Source organism: Pyrgilauda ruficollis, unplaced genomic scaffold (genome assembly GCF_017590135.1).
Source record: "Pyrgilauda ruficollis isolate IOZ18807 unplaced genomic scaffold, ASM1759013v1 scaffold80, whole genome shotgun sequence".
Taxonomy (NCBI): Eukaryota; Metazoa; Chordata; class Aves; order Passeriformes; family Passeridae; genus Pyrgilauda; species Pyrgilauda ruficollis.
The window spans coordinates 526,148-548,689 of NW_024529933.1; the positions used below are offsets into that span (position 1 = coordinate 526,148).

Here is a 22,542-nt window from a genome sequence, read left to right on the forward strand (position 1 = left end):
CCAGAGCCTGTGCATGCCAGCTTGGTGTTTAATAGCTGGCTCACAGGAACGGGGTGGGAAGGGCAGGACCTGTGCAACTTTTGTGGCTGTGTTTTCATTTCCTGTGTTTCCAGAGCAGCTCCTGTCCTTTGGCAGATAGCAGGAGTGGGCAGATAAAGCTGCTTCTGTGGGAAGCAAGTGTCTCGCCTCTCAAGTGTCTCACTCCAACTGGCAAAGGCAGGGGAGACACAAGTGAGAGCAGCAGCTCTGGAAAGGGAATCAACAGGGACAACCACAGGGAGACAGGGGAATTGGAGATGAAAACATCAGATTGAAAAGGAACCATAAATCCCTGTTGGGGAATATAACTGGGGGGTAGAGCAGGAACAGAATGCAGCTCAGTAATGAGGCAGATGGCATTTTCTTTGGAAATCCATTCTTTGGAAATCCCTCTGCAAATCCATTTGGGCTTTCTAGCAAACAAAGATGCTACACTATCCAGAAATCAGCTTGATACATGACCTGCCTCCCCCTCTGCTTTCAGTGGCAATAACTGCTGGAACAAGCAGCCCTCGTAGAGCCCACCTGGTCCAGCAGCACAGGCTGAGGCCAGTCTGCTCTCACAGCCAAGTCCCTGCTCTTCTTGGGCCATAAAGACAAGGTGACAGCCAGGCTCGGTGTCACAGGCAGGGCCCCAGACACGAAGGGCTCTCTAGAACCATTAAGGGCTAAGGACAAAACACTGTCCTGCTGCAAGGTCCTTGGAGTACGAAGACCGTGGCTCCTCCGTCAGGCAGGATGGCTCCAGCCACGCGGTTTGCATCGGTAAGGGCTGCAGGCAGCAATGCAGAGCGTTTCAGAACATGACACCCATGGAGCAGGGATGTTTCTACCAGCCATCAGCACTCGTGTTCTGGCAGTGCTGAGGCATTCTCGCAAAACACTTCCAGGGAAGGAGAGGGAGGAAACACAGCAAGCTGCAGATGCTCACATCTAGCCCCCACCCGTCAGTTCCCTGTATTTCATTAGACAAATAATACTCGGGGTCAATAGCATCAGCCTCTTTCCTGGAAATGAAATAACTACAGCCAATTCTCAGGTTGCCAGGCTGGGGACCTGGGGGTGCAACAGAGGTCCCTGCTCTGCAGTCAGCTTCTTTTGGTGTCTTTAGCACAGCATTGCTTCCATGTCTCACTTTTGCTGTGGTTTGGGTAACACACGTGTATGAAAGATGAGGCAAGAGTCCCACCCACACATTCGGTTTCCTCATGGAAGCCTCAGCAGAAGTGCTCTGGAATATATGGGTATCAAGTGGTGCATCAGCCCTTTGAAATGCACCCTTCCCATCAGCTGACATGGGCTCTCCTTGACTAGCAGTCAGCTCACACCACAGGCAGAGGGACAGATACAGACCTCACCTAACAGCATTTCACAGTGCTCCTTCTGATGCAAAGAGTCAAGACCATGTGCAACAATTGTAGACTGGTGTTGTGTGCTTGCAAATGCACAAATGAACTTACCTCCTCCTTGGCTGCACATCCATTATGTGTCATCACCAGTTTTTTGTGGACCATCAGATTTAGCTCTTGCATTTTCCTCTCTTGTAGAAGTTTTCATCATGCTTTGGGCTCAAGCTCTCTGACTCTTCACAACCCACCTCTGGCCTTTTATTTCAGGCTGTTTGCTTACAGAGGGTGCTGTGTTTCTGGCTGGGGCTGGCATTGCACACAGTGTTAAAAAAACCCATCTGTAAGCCTGCAAGGACAGGGCATTTTCTGAAAAGTAACAACAAATAGGCAGGCATTGTTTAAAATGCATCTCAGACCTTCAGTCACTAAGGTGCTCAGCTTTATCAGTCTTGCTTGCAAAGGACTGAGTACCAGCCCCTGTGCTTTGTGTTTTTTGATGTTCCTGCCGTGTATGAAAAGATGCTTCAAAACACCTGTCTGTCCCAACTTAAAAAAATAAATAAATTTGAAAAAACAAACTAAAAAAAATTGTGCCCCAGTCATAGAAACACCATGCAAATCCTCATGAGCTGATTTTTTCCAGGAAGGTTCTTTACCTCTAACACTGCTAATAGAAAGTCAATATTTAACAGAATAGATGCCACAGAGATACACTTTTGTTTCTGGAAATAAACCTGAAGGTCATATTGGACATGCCCTCACATCCCCAACATGAGAAACTTACCACATGGCCCCAACGACAGCCATAGCTGGATCTCAGAAAGCTGGCTGGGTTTATCTGCAGACTGGTGAGGAGATATGAGGGAGAGTAACACAGTAAATTGCAGTCCTGAAAAACTGTAGTAATTTCAGGGTCTACATAAGCATTCTTCCAAAAGACAGTGCAAAACCCAAGGGACAAGTGCAACATCAACTTTCTCCAAGTACTTTCAGTTAGGAAAACAAGTTGCAGAGCGGAGGTTTTCCATAGTTTAAAGTAGCAATAAAGTGCCTTCAGTGGTAACAATTCCTCAGCCCAGCTGAACAACACATGGCTTTCTAGAACTGTTGAGACAAGATATATGTAGCTTTCAGTGGGAACCATATTTTTTTCCTTCTCTTCTTTTGAATTCCCTCCAATCTTTTCATTTTAGTGACAGATTGCAAGATGGATCCCAACAAAGAGATACTTGAACTTTTTCTTTCTTTCCTGTGACACTCAACACTCACTTTAACCAACAGCCATTAACCCACAGCAAAGTTGGCATTAGATTCTCACCCGTGCTTCCTCAAGGAGTGAATGCCTGAAAATTGATGATGGGTCTAAAGTCTTTCTGAATGTTTTACAGCATGCACAAACACCTATGGAGTGAAGTAGGCTAGGGGAACTCTGTCAGGCAACCTGGAGCAGGAAAGCTGCAGGGAAGATCAAAGAACCAAGTGAAAAATAAAAGGTTGTAACACATTACACAAGGAAACCCAGCAGGAAGATGCATTTGCTCTGCCTTCACATGGGCATCTTCCATCACTGACAGCAACAGCCAGGACTACAATGTTGGTTTTCGATAGGACTGTTGAAAACTCCAAGCCTACCAGAATAGCACAACCCCCCACCCCCCCCCCCCCCCCCCCCAGATCCAAGCTACAAAAACTGTCACGGGTTGGTATTTTCACTTCCCTCCTCTCCTCTCTCCCACAGCCTTCTCCCCTAAAAAGCTATTGAATAAAAAAAAAAAAAAAAAAAAAACTATTTAAAAAAAAAAAAAAAAAAAAAAAAAAAAGCAACCACATTTTGGTTTTATTGTAAGGCAGTGGCTATTTTAAGCCCAAGTTACTTTGAAATAAAAATAGAATTGTTTGCTTTGCCCCCTCCCCCACTGAAGGAAAGCAGCATTAAAACCTAATCTCCTTTCACACACAACATAGGTGCAAGGAGTTAACATTTTCCCTGTAGAAGAATGCTGCGGGAAAGACACCCCATACACATCTCCTGAGTTCAAGGGAACTGGAGGTAAACTTGAGGACCAGCCGAGACATGCAATAAAAAGATTGGCTTTAGTCTATTGTAGGAATATCCCTTTGACTGTGACCCTGCCATTCTAGTCATGATTTCTCTGGGGTACCTCATGCCTAACATCTCCCACTGTACATCCCTGAGAGCAGAGGAAGTGCTGGCCTCCGAAGCTATAACTGTCCTTTGTTTTCACCGGATATTTTCAGGGTAGCACAGAAAAAGCAATCACATCTGGGACCACCTCAAGGGGCTGCTGGCAAAAATCCAGAGGCTCCACAGAAGAAGCAGCAGATTGCAGATTTCGATGCCTTGGGCAGGATGTCTGTTTCCACAATGGCTGGGGAAGGAAGCAATATAAAGGGAGATGGTCTGATAAGAGCACAGCTATGATAAAAAAGACTCTGTTCAGTACTAATTTCTTTCAGCAAGAAGAAAGGTACCCACAGTCACTGGGTTACAGACATAAGTCTCTCAGTGAAAAGGGAACGGGTTAGTATTGAGGCAATGTTGAATACTAGATTTTAAAACAAGTACAAAAATAGACAGGGAGCAGGACAGATGTGACAGACAGTGAGTTCTCATTCATCCTGCAGTTTTGCAGAAAATTGTTGAAATAATTTCTTCATCAATTTCAGTGCTGGTGGCTCTGTCCTGCTTTGTCATAGACAGAGGAAAAACAGCAGCTGCAAGGTGAAGCTCTGTGCTTTGTGAAATCAATCATCATTTCCACAATAGAAACTTCCAGGCTTTAATTTACAAATTTGTTGTGCCACCCCTGGATAACTGGGAACACTCACATTAGTGAAGAGAGTGGAATTACTGACTGGCCCATAAAGAGCTTTACTAAAATTTTAAAAAGCACTGTACCATGGGAACACTCCCCTCTTCTGGCTGCCAGCTGGTGTTTATGCCATCTTGCCTTTTTTTCTTTAACCAAGGGGAAAAAAACCGATTTTGGAAGCTAAGTTTGAGGCCAGGATTCTCTGTATAAACAAAGCCATTCACAGTATGATGGATAATCACATTCTCTTACTTCCCAGCATCTGCCCATGGCACATTGTCCCACTTGCCCTCGGGTTTGGCTCGTTTTACCTTTTCCAGGTGTAGTTTTATTTTGTGCATTCCTATGTCAAATGCCAGCACTGACAGCATCAAGGGAATGGCTGCCCCTGCACTGCTCCGACTTGAAGTTCCCTCTTTGGAGAAATTCTGACAGGCTCGGAGGCAGGACGCTACCGCTGCAGGCTGTGTCATGAGCTCCTCCTGGCGGCCAGGAATACTGGATTAACTAACTTCCCTGTGCTAAGAGCTCAAGGATAAATACACAGCTTTCTATTACTCTTCTACGCTCAAGAAACACAAAAAGTGGAAACGTAAAATGAGCCACATATTCTGGGAGTGATGTAAAGGTTTTCATTCCTCACTGCCTGCACATGTGGCTAAAGGGAATGAACATATCTTTACCCCTCCTATTTGGGGAATTTTCATAAAAATCACAAGTTTCACGTTTTGTTCCAAGTGGAAGAATCAATTTCATTTGCTGTGCTTTCCAGTCTTGTATGACCCACAGCCAAGGAAATACACCCTTCCTAAACATTTATGTGTGTTGAAGCATTCTCCATGCTTAGTCTACAGGACAAGAGGGAAAGAGGAAGGAGTTATCCCTACCATCTTCTGGGACTGGAATGGAATGGAAAGAATGGAAAACTCTATTCTATTCAAATAGCATGGTTAAAAATATTACAGACAGTTGAATTATAACTAATCCTGGCCCAAGGTGTTACCTGAATCTCTTTGTTAGGCACTGCACAATTATCCAGCATCCAACAGCTGCCATCCCAGAGAGGATACATCACAAAGGACAAGCAGTAACACCCAAGTGAAACAAGAGGGAGGAAAGAAAACAAAATAGGAGTTTTTGCAAAGACTGTCATTTAGCAATGGTCTCCACTCCCTTTCTGGCTGGCCATGAGAATATAACATTATAGCACTGCAGAACACCTTCTGATTTCTTTATAAAGATATTTAAATATATGAATATGTGAATACATGTATAAATTAATTTATATTTATTACACACACTCTACCAGCCAGGTAGTAGAAACATCACCTTGGCACCACATCTGCCTTTGCTCAGAGCCTTGCCATCAAAAACCAACAGGGAAATTTCAGAAGGAGACATCAGGCAGTTTCCTCAGGGTGTGCTAATAGAAACTGTTGTTAATCCTGCCCGTTTTCTGTACACACCCAAGAAGCCTCACATCAGAGCTATTAAGCACAGCATCTTGCACTAGAAAGGCTCCTTTTAGAAATGTTTTGTCCAGGACATCCTTCTGATAACTTGGCAGAGATTTGTTCAACAGCTGACCTAAGTAACATTGGAGGGTTCATTTTCCCCCCACAAACTTCAGCATCCCTTCCTTTTCTTTTTCCCTTTGCTGCTTCTACATGATCACTGTCCCCCCTATTCCATATCTGAGGTGCAAACCAGGACTTCCAAACCTAGATTTGGAAGGTTCTGTCACACAGAGAGAGAAGTGGATTATACCATGGATCAGAAGCACAGCCTGGCCCTGTGTCCAACTGCATTCCTGTGAAGACAGTATTTACCTCAGAAGTCAACCCCTACTTGTGGGAAAAGCATGGATTATATGTGCTGCATTCACATGGGCACAAATATGTATCTTTTCTTCCGCACACCTCTAAGATACCCTGCAAAATAAAAATTATGCGGGTTCTATGTTTGAAAGTGGTCTGAAAGTCCCTTGCCATAACATCTCCAAGGGAGAAAAAAACCCTCTTTTTTCTAAATTTTACTGTTACACTTTTTAAATTTCCTAGACATTGATGTAATTGATGATGATTTGATGGTGTTGATTTGAAAGTTCTTTGGGCTGTTGAGTTTTACTGGCTGTTCACAGGTATGCCAACCTTTGGGCTCAGACTGTGTCATTAATTAGCACTTTAAAATAGCTTTTGAGGAGACAGGAAAATCAGCTAGCAAAATTGCACTCAGAAACATCCCCAAAAATTTGGGGAATTTAAAAATGTAGAAGAGAAGGCCAGAGATGTCTTGGTTTACATATGAGAATCACATCAGTGAGAAGGAACCAGTACTTCACTGCAGAAATACTGCAAAGCATAGCCAAAAAAAATTAAGTGGAGAAGAAGTAAAAATCAATATAGATGTCTAAAATGCTTATTGAGATTCTGTAATTTTCAGCTATAAAAACTAAAAAGATATAGAAATAATCCATTTAAAATTTATCAGATTTTTCCCTTTTAACTTGTATCAAACTTGGTTGCAACAGTATACAAGTCAAACTATGAGAAGTTTTTAAACAAGTCTCCAAGAGATGCTTAGTTTAGATGTTTTTATACAAAAACAAAATGTGTCTGTTCAACCTCCTTCCATTCTGTTACTGCAGTGACAGAAATGTTGATGATTGAGTGCCACTAACATGACTTTCCAGGGAAAGCTGCTCCATTATTATGTGACTGGAACACCGGACAAAGCAACATTCCACTCAAAGTAACAAAGGAAGGATGAAACAAACCAAAATGGCAGTGGTTTATAAAGAACTTTTCCAAAATTGCAAAATTGAGAGGTTCACTTCATATTATGACAGTAGTGTAAGTGAAAAACTAGTTTGGATAAGTAAGACTTCAATAACACTTCAAAATGCTCAAACCCAAGCTGACCTCAGGGTTGCATTTACAAGAAAACTCACACCATTCCAGGTACAGCTTGGATAACTCTAGGTTAATTTTTGTCATGTTTATCACAGGAATGTGCTTAACCTCTGCAGACCTGACATCCATGCAAAGGACAAGAGGAGGCCACTGAAGGGAAGGAACACCAAAAGCCCTTCCCCATTTGGCTGGGGATGGGAGCTGAACTCTCAGCTGACCCAGGTGAGGCTGGTGAGAGCTGAGTCCAGCTGTGGCTTATGCCTCGCAGGGGGAAGGCAGGGATGTCTTTCAGGGTCCCACCCTTTCCATGCTCTGCACACAGGGGCTGGCAGGTCATAATATTCTGCTGACTTGCGACTCCTCCGATCCCTTCCCTCACCGGGACACCCCTGCGGCCCTCATCACATTAGCAAAACAAAATTCTAGATTCAGCAGCACAATCAAAAGCCTTCACCCTCAAAGAATTCCTGCACAGGAGAAAGCAACTCCCAGGCAGCAGAGAAGGTCATCTTGCCTCCTCCCCACAACAGGCTAGGACAAAGCAAGATCACTTTTTTTGCAGAAGAGCACTAGGAGTTCTGAATCATCCTAAATCTTGACAAAGGATCCCAAAAGAGCAAACCGCAGCATCACCTGAAAACCCTCAGAAGAACAGCTACATATTTAAAAATACGCCACTGTATCAACTGAGGCATTAATACTAATCTCATCAGAATTATCATATGCATGTTCAGTATATGAACTGGTTAGAAGTAAAGGGTAGACATGGTGTGCAAATCAAAGCAAATTTTCCTAAAAAAACCCCCAGTGGTGCTTCTAGCTAGAAACCAACCCTATTATGGCCCTGTTACTTGCAGTGATTTCTATCAACCTAGTCTTCCAGGTATTAAGCCTATTCAGTTCAACTCCTCCATGTAGGTGAGAGTGAAAAATCTAGTATTCCTGTATCTAATTAATAAAGAATTACTTCATTTTATATATGTGGTTTCCTTTCTATTCTCTACCAGTATGTACATTTTGATCTAATGAGTCAACATGACATCTTTAAGGTATCAAGTTATACCTGTGCTCTAGTGCTTCAGCTAATGACTGGAGGTATGGGTTCCACAGAATATTTAACAGATCAGTTATTTCTTTTTTGTGTTGTTCCCAATCTTTAAGTCCTTTTCAGTGAACCACAACAGTGCAGCACAGAAAAGTAACTCAGCTTTTTCTTCAGGCCATGAACTGTAAAATATAGTGAAATTTTGCATCAGTGCAGGAAAAAAAAATACAGAAATAGCTGAATGTCCCAACCAAGGGGAAAAGAATTTAAGTATTTTAAGAGTATTTACAGCACTATTTTGGTGTCTATTGAAATGTGTAATAAAAGGATTAGTGAAGACATTCCTTTAATCATAGCTAATATTACTAGAGTAGCTAATATTTTATACTGTTGAAAATTGAGATTAGTGGCAACAGAAAATTAATGGCAGCATTATTGAAAACAGTCTATAAGCTATCAGGGCATAGCAGTGGCCCTGTATTGTGAGTACATAGGATTTGTATGAAGGAAATGTCTTACATTGGAGCCATGAGCGCTTCATAGGAATTCCGACTCTCCAAATACTTCAGTTGTTCCAACAGAAATCACTTCTGCTTACAAACCTTATTCACAAGGGAACTAGGATGTATAACACAAAGTACCTTTCATGCTCTGTATAAACTGAACTTCTTAAAGTGAAATCCTCTTAATAGTGAAGAGAATGCATTAACAGTGTCTAAAATGCTCTGTAGCACCACAAGAGGTGTCTTACACTGTGGTTTTGAGTTTTCCCAAAGCATCTCACTAATTCCTCTTTTCTGACCTGCTGCAAAAGCCAGAGAAAAGGGCATCCTTCCTATGCCATGTCTCATTTAATGCTTAGTCTCCCTCCCAAGACTACAGGTCAGCATCACTTGTGGTGCTTAATGACAGGCCCAGCTGTCCAGTAGTCTTTGCAATACGATCACCCCAACTGGCAGTAGTGCACTGCACAGCTCACAGATTTTTCTTCTCCCCACTCCCAGCAGACCTGGGCTGACTACAAACAGACTGGGAAGCAAAATGTTTCCACTCAAGAAAGAACCTCATCTGAATAACAAGTTCTGACATTATTACTTTTAGGACAGCTGGCATGGGAAATACACTTTGAATGCTCTCCTTCAAGAGGTGCAATGCTTCAACACACGGGAACAGCTCTGTTCAGTAACCGTATCATGATGGAATTTAAAACTCTTCTAGAAGAGCTGGTTGAGCAAAATTTCTACTGGGCTGGAACTGTGACAAAGCAATTCAAATACCTTTTGTAAAAAAGTAAAAAACCCTTTGTAACTAGAAATCAACTTAAGAATGAATCACAAGATTTAATATCTTCATATTAAAACTCAGCTGAAACTGCTGACAAATTAAGCCAAAATTTCCACAGCCCACATCCTATTTGAGGAGACCAGAATAGCAGTTTCTAGTTTTGCTGGCTTTTAGCTTAACCAGAACAAAAAGCCAACTTGTATCTTTATGACTTACCACCAAGGTGTATGATTCATGGGGAAATTATATCTGTTTCTTCCACACAGATATCATATTCTCCAAGTATGGATGGGAACTTTACTCACACTAATTGCAGCAAAAATTTCTTACAAGGAATAAACTTTGGGGCAAAGCATCACAAACAAGCAGACTCTTTGTAAACTGGTTTTTTTTAGTTGACTTAAAAGTTCCAAAGTAGAGTATTTTTTCCAAGACCAAAGCAAATACAGCAGAAGCAGTACAGATAAATAGATCTATTAAGCCAAACACAATTCTTTGAAAAATTGCAGTAGTTATTCTGAAGACTGAATATTAATTGGCTTTTGAGAAATCATACCTTAGTCTAGACAAAGCAAACTGTGCTATTAGCCAGCTGTTAGGTGGAATACTACAAGCTCTGGCAATGACAGATTTTGTTCACTGTCTTGATCACCAGCTGTTTTTTCTGCAAGTAAAAATTTCAGTCACCACCATTGTAGAAACCAAGGTGTTCAACAAACCTGGTTGGATCAGAAGGAGTAACAATAACATTCTGGTCTTACAGTTTCAGTCCTCATTAACTTTTGGCTTGAGACAGCTGACATTACTTACCAGCACTAAAAGTGTAATTTCAAGGGCTCCCAGGACAAGTACTTCTATATAAAGAAAAAACCAAGTTTCTACAGAAACTAACACTCAGCATGATTGACTTCACCATATTCATGCTATTAGTCATGTTTCCATTGTGAATTCAAAGGTCCACCTAAACAAAACGAACCAGAAAATGTTTGGTTGAGTGTGTTAACTCATGAGCCGCCACCACAAAAGCTTCACAGTTTAAGCAGGTCAGGACAAAATCTCTGGAGAGAGCTGAACTTCACTAAATGTACAGAAATGGAAAGCCAGTCTGTAGGCACTTTACCAGTGGGTACTTTACCTCAAACACAGCAGAATACTATTGATTAAAGACCAAAATCAGTACTTTAGTCTTCAGAGACCAAGATGGGTATCTTGTTCATTCCCTGACTTTAGAAATTCAATTATTTTGCTGGATTTGGTAGCTTTGAAATCTTTAAAACCCATATGTCCCTCAGGAAAAGAACAATCCAGGTAATTATTTCTCCATTCTCTGCAAACAGAAAAGCAGAAGACCAGAAACTGACTTTTAATGAAAATATGGCTCCAGCTGCTGAAGGCTATCCAGTAGCATTTAAAGCAGCACTTGAGACATTTCACATTTTCCAGTGTATTATCCTGTCATCCACTAAGTGGCTGAGACAGAAAAAAAAAATGTCTGAAGTGTAGTTGGCAAAAAACAAAAGGGCAAATAGTAAAGTTGTTTGTGTAGGTTTTTATATGGGTATGAAACTTGTATTTGTCGCCCACTAAGGAGCTCTCTTAAGTCTATAACTTTAAGACCAAAACACTAGTCTGAGCAGCGAGCTGAGTGTGACAAATCCAGATGAGTATTTGATGGAAATGCATAGGCTGTAGCATTGCTATTCAATCACACCTTTCCAAAATATGCAGTTGCTCTGACAGACAAACAGCTCTTTCAGATCTTTGGGAAATCTTGGGCTAATCAAATTTTAAATCAGTTTTAACACATTAATTGAAAAGACGTAAAGGCATGTCAAAATACAATGGAAACAGATATCTGGACGTATAAATATTTCATCATCAACCCCTGTACTTGACTCTATTTTTCCCTCCACTCAAATGAAAATTGTTTTTGAAACAGCATAGAAGTTTCTGCTCCCCAAATCTGCAACACTATCATGTTTTAAACTTTAGGCCACAAAACATCCCAGTTTGTCATGGGTTTTCAACTGTCCCATTAAGCAGTATGTGGTTTGATGTGGTCAGCATTCTTGTTCTTTTTCTGTAAAGCACCTGGCACAATTAAGTCAATGAACAGATCTCCTAGTCATTACAGTCACCCATAAATTCTCTGTAAACTAAAAGCCAGGCTAAGAAGCAAACCTGAGCAGCTGAACAGGATGTTGATATCAAACCCTTTTGCCATCTGATTCTTCCAGTGCCACTGGTGCATCATTTATCTCAGGTTCCCCTGAATGACCCTCAGCAGAGCACTGCAGCAGGTCAGTGGTGCAGAGGAAAAGTCTGCACACCAAGCTGCAGGATGGGGCAGCCATGCTTTCACCACCCTAGGAAAGCACCCACATGCAAACAATGCACTGCCACAGGAGCCAAAATAGGAAGCACTGGCAGCTGCAAACCCGATGATGATGTCTGGAAAGGAAAAGCAGCAGGGAAGTCCTCCAGGACAAAAGCAAATATGGCTAAGCATATGCAAGTGTGAAAGAGAAATCTCTTCCAGAAACTGCACATGCTTCAAGGAAAAACAAAGAACCAAACCAACCAATAAATCAAGAGCTGAGTCAGCCATCAGTAGCATGAGACAAACCTGAACAAAAACCAAGAGCAAGAATACAAAAATACCATTTGATACCCTTCTTAGAAATCTAGATCTGATAATATGATGAATCACAAACACTTCTACCTCCTTTTTATATTAGGATTCAAAAAGAATATACACATTGTCACAAAAATGCATTTAGTTGCCGTATAATATACTTGCATTGAAATGAAATTTGCACTTTGAAAAAAATTTTTAAAGAATGGTATGAGAATATTCCCCCACATTTCTCCATAAAACTTCTTTAAAATGTAACAAGCGAAGGACACAGAGATTGGACCTAGAAAAGCATTTTTTCTCCTGATGATACTCTGTACATTTTACTGTATTTACACTGAGATAAATGAGCAGAAGTCTAAAGAAATTAAACGCTTTCCAGTGCTAAAATCAAAACATAAGCATACAATTTTTTAATTTCAGTATTTTAAAGTACAGAAAGTGGAAACTATGAATATCAAATACAAATTTAAACAAAGCCACTTGTCCTCCCCTAGAATAATCAATGTGAACTACTTATATAAACTTACAAATTTAAAGTAAAATCAAAACAAAATAAATACTGTACATATACTTTCCCTGCCTGCAGGCAAAAGAGGATGGGAAATACTGTTATGAATTGAAAAAAATGCTCTTAAAGCTGCAGCATCCCATTTCCCAGCCAAATACTTAACACAGTAGTGCGTTTCTGTAAAAAGGAAGACACACGTACACCGACCCCTACTGAGCAGACAAGCCAATATTTTCAGAAACATTAAGAAGGAAAGATAGAAATTAGACTATGAGAGTAGAAAAAGGAGGAAAAGACAAATGGGCCAGCAAAACATTACTACAAAACTAGTAAATATAGCCAAGAACTAGCCCCATTTTTTGTTTGTTTTTTTTTTTTCAAATTCCATGTTTGTTTTTTTTTTTTTTAAAAAAGATTCACCAAAGCATTGGCAGCAATAGACATTTCCCAGCAGAAGTGACAATACATATCAATATAATCTCTTAAAGTGATCCCTTTCATTCCCTTCCCACAGCATGAAACTCTTATGGCTTAATTTATATTAAAAGTAGAAAAAGTCCTTTTTTTTTCCAAACAGAAATGCAGCCTGTGAAGAACATGCATCTCCTTATCAGTGCTACTTTCATTTCCCATCCACTGCATGACTTATCATTCATACTCTTCCACAAAGAGGGTTACCAGTGTGGTTTTTTGTTGGGTTTATGTTTTGGAAAAATGGATGTTGCAGCTTTTCATCTTGTTTAACAATAAACAGTAAGGCCCTTGGTTCCATTTATATTTCTTCTGTCAAAGAGTAGTGCTGGGCTCACTCAGCCCCAGGACTACAAACAGCTTTTAATGGTCTGGAAGTATTATGTGAATGACACTCTGGAAAGACACAAGGCTTGGGGGTCATGGTGGGAGTGTAAAGGGACAGGTAGGCACGTGGAGCCTAAAGAGGGCACTAGTCACTGGGTCATTCTAGTTCTGCTTAGTCTCCACAGCTACCAAAAAGGGGGTAGGCCAGATTCCCACCAGCTCTGGCTTTGAAATCCTGCAAAAATGTTTAACACTTGAAACTTTATGGTCTCGTGAGTGAAGGTAGCTTATTCCTTAGAGCAAAGTTGAAGTGTCTAAAATGTGGTCATGACGCTGTGCTCTCTTTACATCTCTACCAGAGGTAACACAAACACTTCAACCACCAAAAAAAACAAAACAAAACAAAACAAACAAACAAAAAAAAAACCCAAACAAAAAAAAAAGAAAAAAAAAAAAAAAACCCAAACAAAAAAAAGAAAAAAAAAAAAACCAAACCAAAAAAAACCCCAAAAATACTCCAAAAAAACCACCAAATCCTAAACCCCACCATGTGATCAGAAAACAACAACTTTAATTCTCAACATCTAACCTTTCCAAAATTCTCTTTAAGAATGAATTATGCATGTAGAGTTTCATAGGTTGCATAGGTAATCTACCTCAGAGGTCAGCAAAGGCTACCCTGTAGCCAGGGTTTATTAGCAAGTATAATAGGAGAAGAAAAGGGAAAGTTGCTGGAAGAATCTTAGATATAGTTCCTAGGTGGTCTTTCCATTTTCATATTTGTTTCTTTTTTTGCAATTGCAGGAACGTGAGAACTTAAGAGAGTGGGAAAACCCCTACAGTATTTCATTTCGTATTGTTCTGCCCACAAGAAAAAAATTAAAAAATTAAATTGAGTTTTATGCCAAATGCAAGTTCTCTGACTTTTCAAAAAAGATTATCCTTGAAAACAAGTTACCATAGCAGGCATGATTTGCTGTTGTCCAGCCAGTGTTCCCTACTCCCTCCCTCTTCCACCCCAAGTGAGACAGCAAGGAAAAAAATTGGGCTTTTTCTCTCCACTACAACAACACAAGGTTCAGTCCATCTACAGAAAAACTGGTGCAGAAGTGATTTCAGCTAGAATACAATAAATATATCTCTACATACAAGTACACAATACAAGTGAGGTCACCACATCCTCTTCATGAGCTACCAGGAGGTTTCTTTTTTTTCCTTTGTTGTTTTTCTTTTTTTTTTTTTTTTAATACTGCTCAACATGGCAATTTCTTTTGAATTACTTGTTCTGAGTTGGAACATCCGATTTAACTTCTGCTGGAAGCACGGATATTTGAAGAAAATGGGAATGAACCTCTGCCTGTTGACAGCCTGTGAAGAGACTATTACATAAATTCATGACAGTGGAGAGCCACTCAGAAAAAAAAAAGTTAGAAAATTAGAGCAATAGAAAGGATAAAACCAAGAAGAAATAATATATATGGGTCCAGCCATATCTATATTTCAACTGCATGATACAGATAAATAGCGTGGATGGTCAGAAAAGAGATTTTGTATAAACCAATCACAGGTACAAAAAAGCATACTCTGTATTTTAAAATTCCTTACTCCAGATTCTATTCTGGCATACTTTTACTTCAGACAAAAATCTGTCTTTAAGGAGAGAGAACTGATTCTTTTTTCTGCTCAGAATCTGATTGCTGCCCTAAACTGGAATTTTCTACCATTAGAAATTGCACGGCCAGCAGGAAGGAAAAAGTTTGGTTCAATATGCTAAAGCTGAAACAGTTTCCAAAGCCTGGCAGGCATTAAACCATTTGCTCAAGTTTAAATGAAGACAGAATTTATATGGGTATATAATTTTAATTAATATTGAAAACACAGTTTATTTCTTTTACTTACTTTGGTGAGAACATACTAGATGATAGTTAAAATATTCTCTTTTAACTATTTCCATCTAGAAAACATAGCACCTGAGAACAGCAAGTCCTTATAGTCATTTTCAGCATCTGCACAATACTTCTTAGCTTATCTTCTGCTTTTTAGAAATCCTTGACTACCTCCAATCCCAATATTCTAAAGGATGATAACTTGTGTTAAATTAAAAAAATTAAAATACTAAAAACTTGGTTTTGTGAAACATTAATCAGCAAACAAAAAAAAGTTTAAAAATTCACCCATACAAATCACAGAAGAAGTTAAGTCATCATAATGTAGAAGTACAGCTGCAAAAAACACTCCTAAACTATAATTTCCAAGCTTTAGACAAAGTAAAGCTATGAAAGCTACCTTTTTTTGCAGTGGCACTACATTTTGATGTTTCTTCATTTAGAAACAGGATAACAGTGCTAACTGGTTCTGACCCTGCAGCAATAAAGAACACCTGACATCAGAACTACATCCACAAATTTCTAAACACATTCATAGTCTAGCCTCAATAAAAATAACTCTGCACAAATATTCTGGAAAATAAAACTGACTTTGTTTTTAAACCACAAGAGAAAATTATTCCAGTATAGGATATGGAGGAAGGAAAAATTGGTGTGGAAAATTAAAATCAATTTGATGACTTGGGACAGCTATGCAGGAGTATTTTTACTCTTACCAATCAAAAAAACCAAACAAACAAACCCCAACCAACAATATTGTTGTCATTAGCATACTGACATTTACATTTTGGCTGGACCCTGCAAAATGCCCTTTTTCCAGAAACAAGTAAAAGTATTCCCCTTTCTGCCTTCATCCCCGTCCCTCAAAAGTTAAATATTTAATTTTATATTACAGAAAAATACATATTTTAAATCAAAATTATTATTTACAATAATTCAGAATTGGCATTTGCTATCAGCTCGGTATGAAGCCTGACACAAATTGTCATTCTGATACCAGTAATGTTTATATATATGGACCAGTTAAGACTTTCAATTTGCTGTCTTGCCCAGCTTTGAAAGCAATACACATTCTCCTGCTTTCATGACTCCTCCTTAAAATGTGTTTAATGTACAATAACAACACTTTAAATGCTTCTTCCATGCTACATTAAGTAAAATGCCAAATCTTTTAACTGCAATGTGTATCTCATGAGTTACTTGACAGCAACTGTTCTGAAGAAACATTTATCTTAACTGATGTCCCCATTCCTCCAAAAGATATATTGGGTCTTCCTCCTTTGGACCAACTCTTAAATAACTAGTACAAATACAATTTCAGGGAGTTTTTTACAAAAGAAAATCATCACAGAGAGATCATCAGGAGGAAAATATGAACTCAAATTTGGAGGAAAGAGGTGCAGTTTAAAACAAGTTAGCTACTGGACCAACATAAGAAAATTCTTCTGTCTTTAGGAGTCTCTTCTAGTCCATTAAATAAATAAATCTGATATTAAAAAGGACAGGTCAAAAAATAATCAAGCTGGCAGAGAATATGCAACTTGCAAGTCAACAGAAGCCCAGCCAATAGCTTACAAAAAGCAGGAAAAAATAATAAGATACCTTATGCCTTAATTTAAAAAATAATTAATAATGCATCTCACCCCTATTTAAGACTATAACCTGAATATCAAATTTAGGAGTGCAGACAATTAATGTGGCTCTCCACTGCACCAAACACACATTATCAAAACAATTTAAAACTTTCACATTATTAAATCTAAATTCATAACCCCCCACAGAAAAAGTCTTCCAAATAAATAGTTCCTTAAATGAATTTTAAAGTTGTGAAAAATCTATCAGAAATAAATTATTGATAAACCACCTTCATCATCTTCCCCTCATTAATTTAGGTCAGAAACTACCAGCAACAAATGATATTCAAGCCCTGATGAGAGACTATTTCTCACAGTCTGTGTCTCTCTGAAGATTTCCCCGTTCCCGTATGGTTATTGCTGAGCAGGTGTGGCACAGTGAAAATGCAGCATTGGGTTGGGTTTTTTTGTGTGGGTTTTTTTTTTTCCTTTTTTTTTTTTTTTTTTCCTCTTCTTTCTTTCTTTTGTTCATCAGGCAGTGTTTTCTATGGTACATGCAAGTCTGCTTCAAGCAGAGGAATAACAGCAGCTCCAGGCTCTGTTGCCCTCAATACTGGTCTGTGTAGGAAAGACAGCAGTAGTAGAAGTAGCAGCTAAATTAAACAAAGAAGCGTGCATGGCCATTCCGGTTCAGCTTCAGGATCTTCCCAAGGCGCTGTTTAGCAGTTGCCATTCCTTTCTTTGGACGTTTGCCTGAAAAACCCAAGCAAGGACTTCAGTCAGGAATTTCAGGATGAATTTTAATCATTGTACAACAATGGTGAAACCCAGCTTTCAAGCTGAAGCAAGCAAAATTTTCATCAGAATCAGTTTGAAAAACAAACAGGGAACCAGAATAGTTAAAAAGAGCGCCTCCAGGAACTGTTTTCCCTTTTCTGGCTAGAATTATCATAAATAAAATGAGTGTATTATTTACAAATATTTCCAGTCTAGGAAGCGCAATGGGTGCAGTAGGAGAGAACTTAAACTGAGCTTCCTAAATTTTACTCAAGTTACTCTTGAGTAAATTACAGAATATAAACCAGAAACTAAAACCTACATAGTATGCTCATCAGACTATTTCTGAAGTGTTAAGAGTTTCTAAACCTTCATTTCAATAAGCTAATCTGATTCAGGCCAGTTAGATCTCTCTTAATTCCACCTCCCCATATTCTGTGCCAAAATTTGAGTGTCCACAGCATGCTCACTTAGTATTTTTCCTCAAGGTCTAATCCTGTCCTTTATTCAGTTTCTGCATTTAGTCTTTTACTTCCCTACCCCAGCCCACTTTGGCAAGGGGATGGAGATCAGCGTTACCTTTTGTTGCCTGGTTGCTGATAGGGGGTGGATTTGATGCCGGCCTCTTTGTTGGGTGCAGTGGTACAGACAAGGACGTTTCACCATAGGGCCTGTCAGGGCTAAGGCTGCCATCACTCAGCTGACATTCTGCTTGCATCAGGCTGGAGTCTCGTGCGCATTTGCCATGCTGAAAACTCAAGCTGTTGCTGTGGACTATGCTTCTGTTTTCCTGAACCTTAAGACTCGCTTCTGATGCACCCTCCTTCTTGATATATTTTTGAGTTTTATTTGCATCCTAGTATGGAAATGAGAAGAAAAGATGTACAAGTTAGTAGCTTCTGGCTAGAGGTTTACCCCAGTTTTTCTGATACTACTACTGTGTCTTTGAAACAGGTGTTTCAGTTCCACCAGTATCTGGACATTTTATGAGTCCATAATTTCTTTTAGAATAGATACCTCTTAAAGATAACATGCAACATAGTCTTTGTGCAAGCTTTTCCATATGCACCTAAGGGCAATGCTACACTTAAGGTATACATAATAATGTACTTAATTCCTCAACTTCTTGTTTTCAGTTTGCAGTGACCAAAACAAATGCAATTGTTCTTGATTAAACCAGCCACTATAACAAGACATAATCACTGACTACTTTAATAGGTAATTTGTTCTCAATATTCAGCTGATGAAAGAATAAATGCTAAATTGGGAATTACAAACTGCAAAGGAGTACCATGCAGTCAAATATTCTTACAAAGCAAACACCACAAAGCACACAGTTAAAAACAGTGCTAATTTAACGGCTGTAATTTTGCAACTTTAGTTGTTCTAGTTAATTAATTATTCTAATACTTCTAATACAGACAAGTTCAGAAATACTAAAAAAGTTCACAGTGCAGAAAAGCTCAGAGGGTGAGAGTGTAAAGCACACAACCTTTCATTCCTAGCTGGATTCCATCTGGACATCAGAAAACAAAAATATTCCTACCTGCTAGCTGTTGAAAGCTATCACTTTAGTAGTACCAATTTCCTAAGCAAGTATCTTTACTATATATACTATCAACATTTTCCACTTGTTCTGATGTTCTGGTTGGGAATAACAATGAATAAACAAAGTGCTTCCCCAGTTAGAATTAATATAAATTCACACATTTTTAGTGCAGTATTTTTTCTTTTTCAAGATATTGCCTGAGCACCTTAATATTAGGCACTATGAGAGAAAAGAATTTGAAAGGAAAAAAACTCAAAACAACAACAGTGAAAAAAATGCATGACAAAAATAACCCAGTTACCAGAACCAGAAGTATCTGTCAGATACACAATGTTTAAAGACCAGTCCACCATGCCTTCTGTACTTACAATTTCATGATCTCTTCTCCTATAAAAATGTGTTCAATATGTTCTAAGTATTGCTTTACCTGAGGGGTAATCCTCGAAGCATCATTAAGGTGTCTAGCCCATGCTGAAGTTCCCAAGTCTCCTTCCTCCTCCTTCACAGACCTACCTACAGAGGAGTTCAACAAGTTTAAATTGTAATACTTTCAATCTAGCCACTACTTTCCCATTCTGTTAAGTACGCCACAAAACTTTAAGAAGGAAATATTTAGAAGGGATATTCTGATAACAAGCTAAGTTTGCTCTAGTTTTCAGAAGTAATATTTACTTTTTATAGAAAAAAACAATAACGCAAAACCACAGAATACACCTTTTAAAATGTCAGTCTGATTTATTTAAAAGCTACTAATCTAATAACTACAAATCCAAAAATGTAACTTTAAGTGACTATTCTGAGAACTGTGCCAAAAGCAGGGAGCAGCAGTTCCTTAGTTCAGATACCTACCACACTCCATGGTTTTGTGGCTCTGAGATGGCTGTCTGTCTTTATGCCGACTCCTGGGGTAGCTTCTGTGTTCCTGAAGAGAGGTTCTTTTATTTGTGCAGTCTGTGCTTTGAGTATGACCTGGTAAACATGTAGTATAGTGCAATCCTGCCATAGAAAGCATGCCCTGAATAGCTTCTTCTTCTGTACTTGTCGAGGTAGGACATTCCCTAGGAAAATCAAGAGAGTAGTGAGCAGTTCAAAACAGAACCTTTTGAAGGACTGAGTTTTACATTGCTATAAAGTAGAACCATAAATACATGCTAAAAGATCTAACAGTTAATAAAAAACACCAACAATGTGCTTACTTTTTACTAGGAGTTTCACTTCTGGATGGCTTCTGGGTATTTTGACAAAGGTCTTTTGTGACCTTCAATTCCTCTTTGAAATTTGATGTTACTTCCTGCTTCTCTTCATCACCTGAGCTTTCTGACTCCTCCGTGGAGGAATCCTTCTGCTGAAACAGAAGAGGAAACAGTATGCAGAATGGTCACCAGACCTAAGTGGAGATTCTATTGATGCCTCAGGTTTTAGCTTTTATATTTTTCAGATTCTGTACTGCTTTAGTGTGTAGTTCTGAGTTTCACATTAGGGGGTGGGAAACTCTCTTCACAGAGTAGGTAGACAAATTCCTTTCCTAGCTTGGGACCAAGGACAAATGATCCAAATTCCAGGTCCAAGAGCATAAACAATGCGGAGTGAAGAGAGAAAAACAAGAAGGATGGGACTTCATAAGCTAAAGCTATAACTGGACAATTAACTCCAATATGCTAATGGACCAGAACTTATCAAAGTATGAGACCTTGTGACCATTTTTGGGTTCATCTTGGCTGTAGCCCTGGCTGGGCTTTTGTACTGCCCAAAGTGTACCCATTGAGGTCTTTTAATAAACACCTACTTTATTCCTTTAGCTCTATCTAGCCTCTGTTCTACATCAGTTTTCACAAGGCATCACTACCTTAATTTATATTAAGTTAAGAATTCAAAAGCTTCAAGGTCCAACTGTTTTTATACTTCTAGTATACAGAATGCAGTTAATCTGAATATAGCAGCTGAGATGCTATACATTCAAATTTTGTAATACTGTTAAGTGCATGTTCCACAGTACAGAAAGCGTCTCCAAAATCCATTTTTTACAAAGCACCTCACATATTACACCATACACAAATCACTGCATTCTCTTTATATAATGAGAGCATTAATTATTCTTATCTTCAATATTCAAAGTACAGGGAAAAAACAGAGAAGCATGGTTCCAAGCAGCAGACAGAACTGATGCCTATTATATATAACAGGACACATTCTGCCCCAGAAAACTGTTTCTGGTTCCTGCTCTCACAAAATATAGCTTTCAACAGCACCATCTCTGATAAATGACAGATGCTCTCAGGTAAATCCAGAGGACATCAGGAACAGAGACACAACAGCTGTTGCTTCTCTTACAGAGGCACAGCCTCATTTCATGAATGAAAGAGGTTTTCAGCTCCTGCTGAAATTACAGCTTGCATGGGCAGGAGCTTCTCAAAGGTGGAGCAACTATATGTGACTCAATATGCCTTTACAGGAAGCAAGGGCTACAGTACATATGTTCCATCTTGGTAATTCAGACTAATCTATTTTCAACAAGTACAGAGAACATCACAATTTTTTTTCAAGCCAAGGAATATATGTGACACTCAACAGAGGCTTTGAAAACAGATGATCAGAACATTCATAATCCTTAAAGACTGACACAATTATCCCCACCATCAAAAACAGAACTGGAATGAATGAAGTGCATTTTATCACCAAGAGGTATTTTTATACAATAGTTTCATTCACACGAGCAGCTTCCTAAAATTAAAAAGCAGGAGAATAGGGAAAAAACTAAGATAATAAGTATAGCATAAATTTAAAACATTCACTTATTTACGAAGTCATACAAAACTGGCTATATTCTCCTGCAAAGATGAAATGTATCACTTCTGAGAACCACTGATTCTGTGTCTTAGAAAAGGAAACCTGAGCCAAAGCTGCTGCCAATGCAGTTTAGGAAACCAGAAGAAACCACACTGTGAAGGTTCCTATCACTTACTCCAACATTTAGATTAGGTAATGATGAAAGAGAGCAAGTATCAAAAAAAAAAATCTTGACCACCATGGAAAAAGTAGGAATTTGAAGACTTCTTGTAAAGTCATATAATAGGCTGACAACTGAAAGAAAGACCAAGGCATTAGCCTTCCAGAAGCATGAAACCAAAATGTCAGGTAATCACTTCACCTTACTGCTAACCAATAAAAATTTAAATTAAGTACAAACCCAATTTACAAACAACAAAAAAAAAAAAAAAAGAAGTATTTATAGACACATACACACATCTCTAAATTCAAGAAGTTGTATCAAAAAATATGTTTGTAAATATCCACACATATGTGTGCCTTCATACTTCATTTAATTCTGAAGAAACCACCACAATCTAGA

The 22,542-nt window shown here is 39.0% G+C and overlaps 1 protein-coding gene across 3 annotated transcripts in view; it reads right to left on the reverse strand.

Moving 5' to 3' along the window:
- Positions 1 to 12,496: 12,496 nt before the first annotated feature.
- Positions 12,497 to 22,542, reverse strand: part of KDM7A (lysine demethylase 7A) — a 61,438-nt gene continuing 51,392 nt past the window's right edge. For 2 of the 3 annotated variants that reach the window (XM_041487459.1, XM_041487461.1), the window contains 5 exons: positions 20,390 to 20,538; positions 20,043 to 20,251; positions 19,621 to 19,706; positions 18,224 to 18,500; positions 12,497 to 17,620 (listed from right to left, as the gene is read on the reverse strand). In XM_041487459.1, coding sequence (XP_041343393.1) covers positions 17,526 to 17,620; positions 18,224 to 18,500; positions 19,621 to 19,706; positions 20,043 to 20,251; positions 20,390 to 20,538 — 816 coding nt within the window. In that variant the 3' untranslated portion in view covers positions 12,497 to 17,525. The remainder of the gene's footprint in view (positions 17,621 to 18,223; positions 18,501 to 19,620; positions 19,707 to 20,042; positions 20,252 to 20,389; positions 20,539 to 22,542) is intronic. The other variant, XM_041487460.1, reaches the window with a different exon arrangement.